Source organism: Agrilus planipennis, unplaced genomic scaffold (genome assembly GCF_000699045.2).
Source record: "Agrilus planipennis isolate EAB-ADULT unplaced genomic scaffold, Apla_2.0 scaffold108, whole genome shotgun sequence".
Lineage (NCBI taxonomy): Eukaryota > Metazoa > Arthropoda > Insecta > Coleoptera > Buprestidae > Agrilus > Agrilus planipennis.
The window spans coordinates 927,828-929,174 of NW_020439204.1; the positions used below are offsets into that span (position 1 = coordinate 927,828).

General features: G+C 27.1%; 2 protein-coding genes across 9 annotated transcripts in view; one reads left to right on the top strand and one right to left on the bottom strand.

The window, feature by feature from the left end:
* The window catches only part of LOC108736579, a 48,986-nt gene that overhangs the window by 39,292 nt on the left and 8,347 nt on the right, over window positions 1-1,347 (bottom strand). For all 7 annotated transcript variants that reach the window (XM_025978134.1, XM_025978133.1, XM_025978132.1 and 4 more), the window contains one exon: window positions 711-794. In XM_025978134.1, the coding sequence (XP_025833919.1) occupies window positions 711-770 (60 nt within the window). In that variant the 5' untranslated portion in view covers window positions 771-794. The remainder of the gene's footprint in view (window positions 1-710; window positions 795-1,347) is intronic.
* The window catches only part of LOC108736588, a 16,801-nt gene that overhangs the window by 6,753 nt on the left and 8,701 nt on the right, over window positions 1-1,347 (top strand). The window lies entirely within an intron of this gene.

The following is a 1,347-nucleotide window of genomic DNA, read 5'->3' on the forward strand; positions in this document are numbered from 1 at the left end:
TATACATTATTGTTTATATATATATTTATTTTGTGTGTTTTTTATATATTCTATATATACACCTTATTAGATAAATAAAGTTTACTTTCAATTTAAAATAAAATTATTAAATTAAAATGACGTTAATATTTTCAATTAGCCAAATTTTTTTATGTACCTACATCTGTTTGTACTTAATTTTTTTACTTCCTATAGTAATATACCACACAGAAGGTGGGAGTCAAATTTAAACATCAGAGCACTGATTTTAAATGTACCTAAAGTAATTTAAACGGAAAAGTTCGACATGGGCAATGTCACATGTTTGATGTGATTGTTTTTTTTTTGTATACGTTTATTTTATATTTATGTTTTTTTATGTACTCATAATTTATTAAGTAATTTGATTTAACGCTGAAACAAAATTAAAATTTTAATGTTAAATTACTCTCATTGTTTTTTTTTATAAAAGATTTAATGTCTCGAATGTTAAATATTTAAAGTGCTAACTATTGTACATAATAAAGTGTAGAAATTTAAATTTAGTTGTATAAACGAAAAAAATTTGAAGAAAAGCGTACATTGATGATCTGACATTAATTTTTGTAATTTAATAGAACGAATAAAATGTATTGTTGCATGCTAATACCGTTCCTAAGAGTAACTTTACATATAATAGATCTTGAAGAATTTTGAAACGGACAGAATAAATATGTATAAATTATACTTACCACCCATTGTGGCATGTTGCGGGCTAATCGTAGTTTCGTGGAAGGATTCGAAATGGTCATTGGCCGCCATTTGTTATTACCGTTCTGAAATAATCAAGAAATATTTATTATTAATTATTTTCCACTTTTTCTTGTATTTTACATTTTTATTGCAATAAATATTTTCTTAGTATAATTATTTATTCTGAGTTTCGGATTTATATATTAGTTTTCAGTGAACTCAGCATTCTTTACTCTAGCAAATGAAGATAAATCACTACTGTGTTGCCAGTCCCATCTCACCTTCCTGTTTTTCTGTTATCTTTTAAATTTATGATGTTCATGATCAATTTGGTCTATACTTTTGCAATCAACGTCTCAGCGTCGAAAATCATTTTTATGATAACTAGTTCTTCCTCCTGCCCCCGGCCATTTTTATTGCTCTACTATGACGTAGTGTCGGCCATCATTCTTTTCTAATTGTTGCAGTTGTCGGCCATCATTCTTTTTCAATTGTTGTCGCATTGTCACTGATGTCGGCCATTATGGTTTTTTAATAGATGTATAATAATCAATGATTAAAGTTTAAAGGGATTGTTTGTAAACAAATATGCAATATATCGTACCCTTCAGCATAAAAAATTGCTGATACTAACTA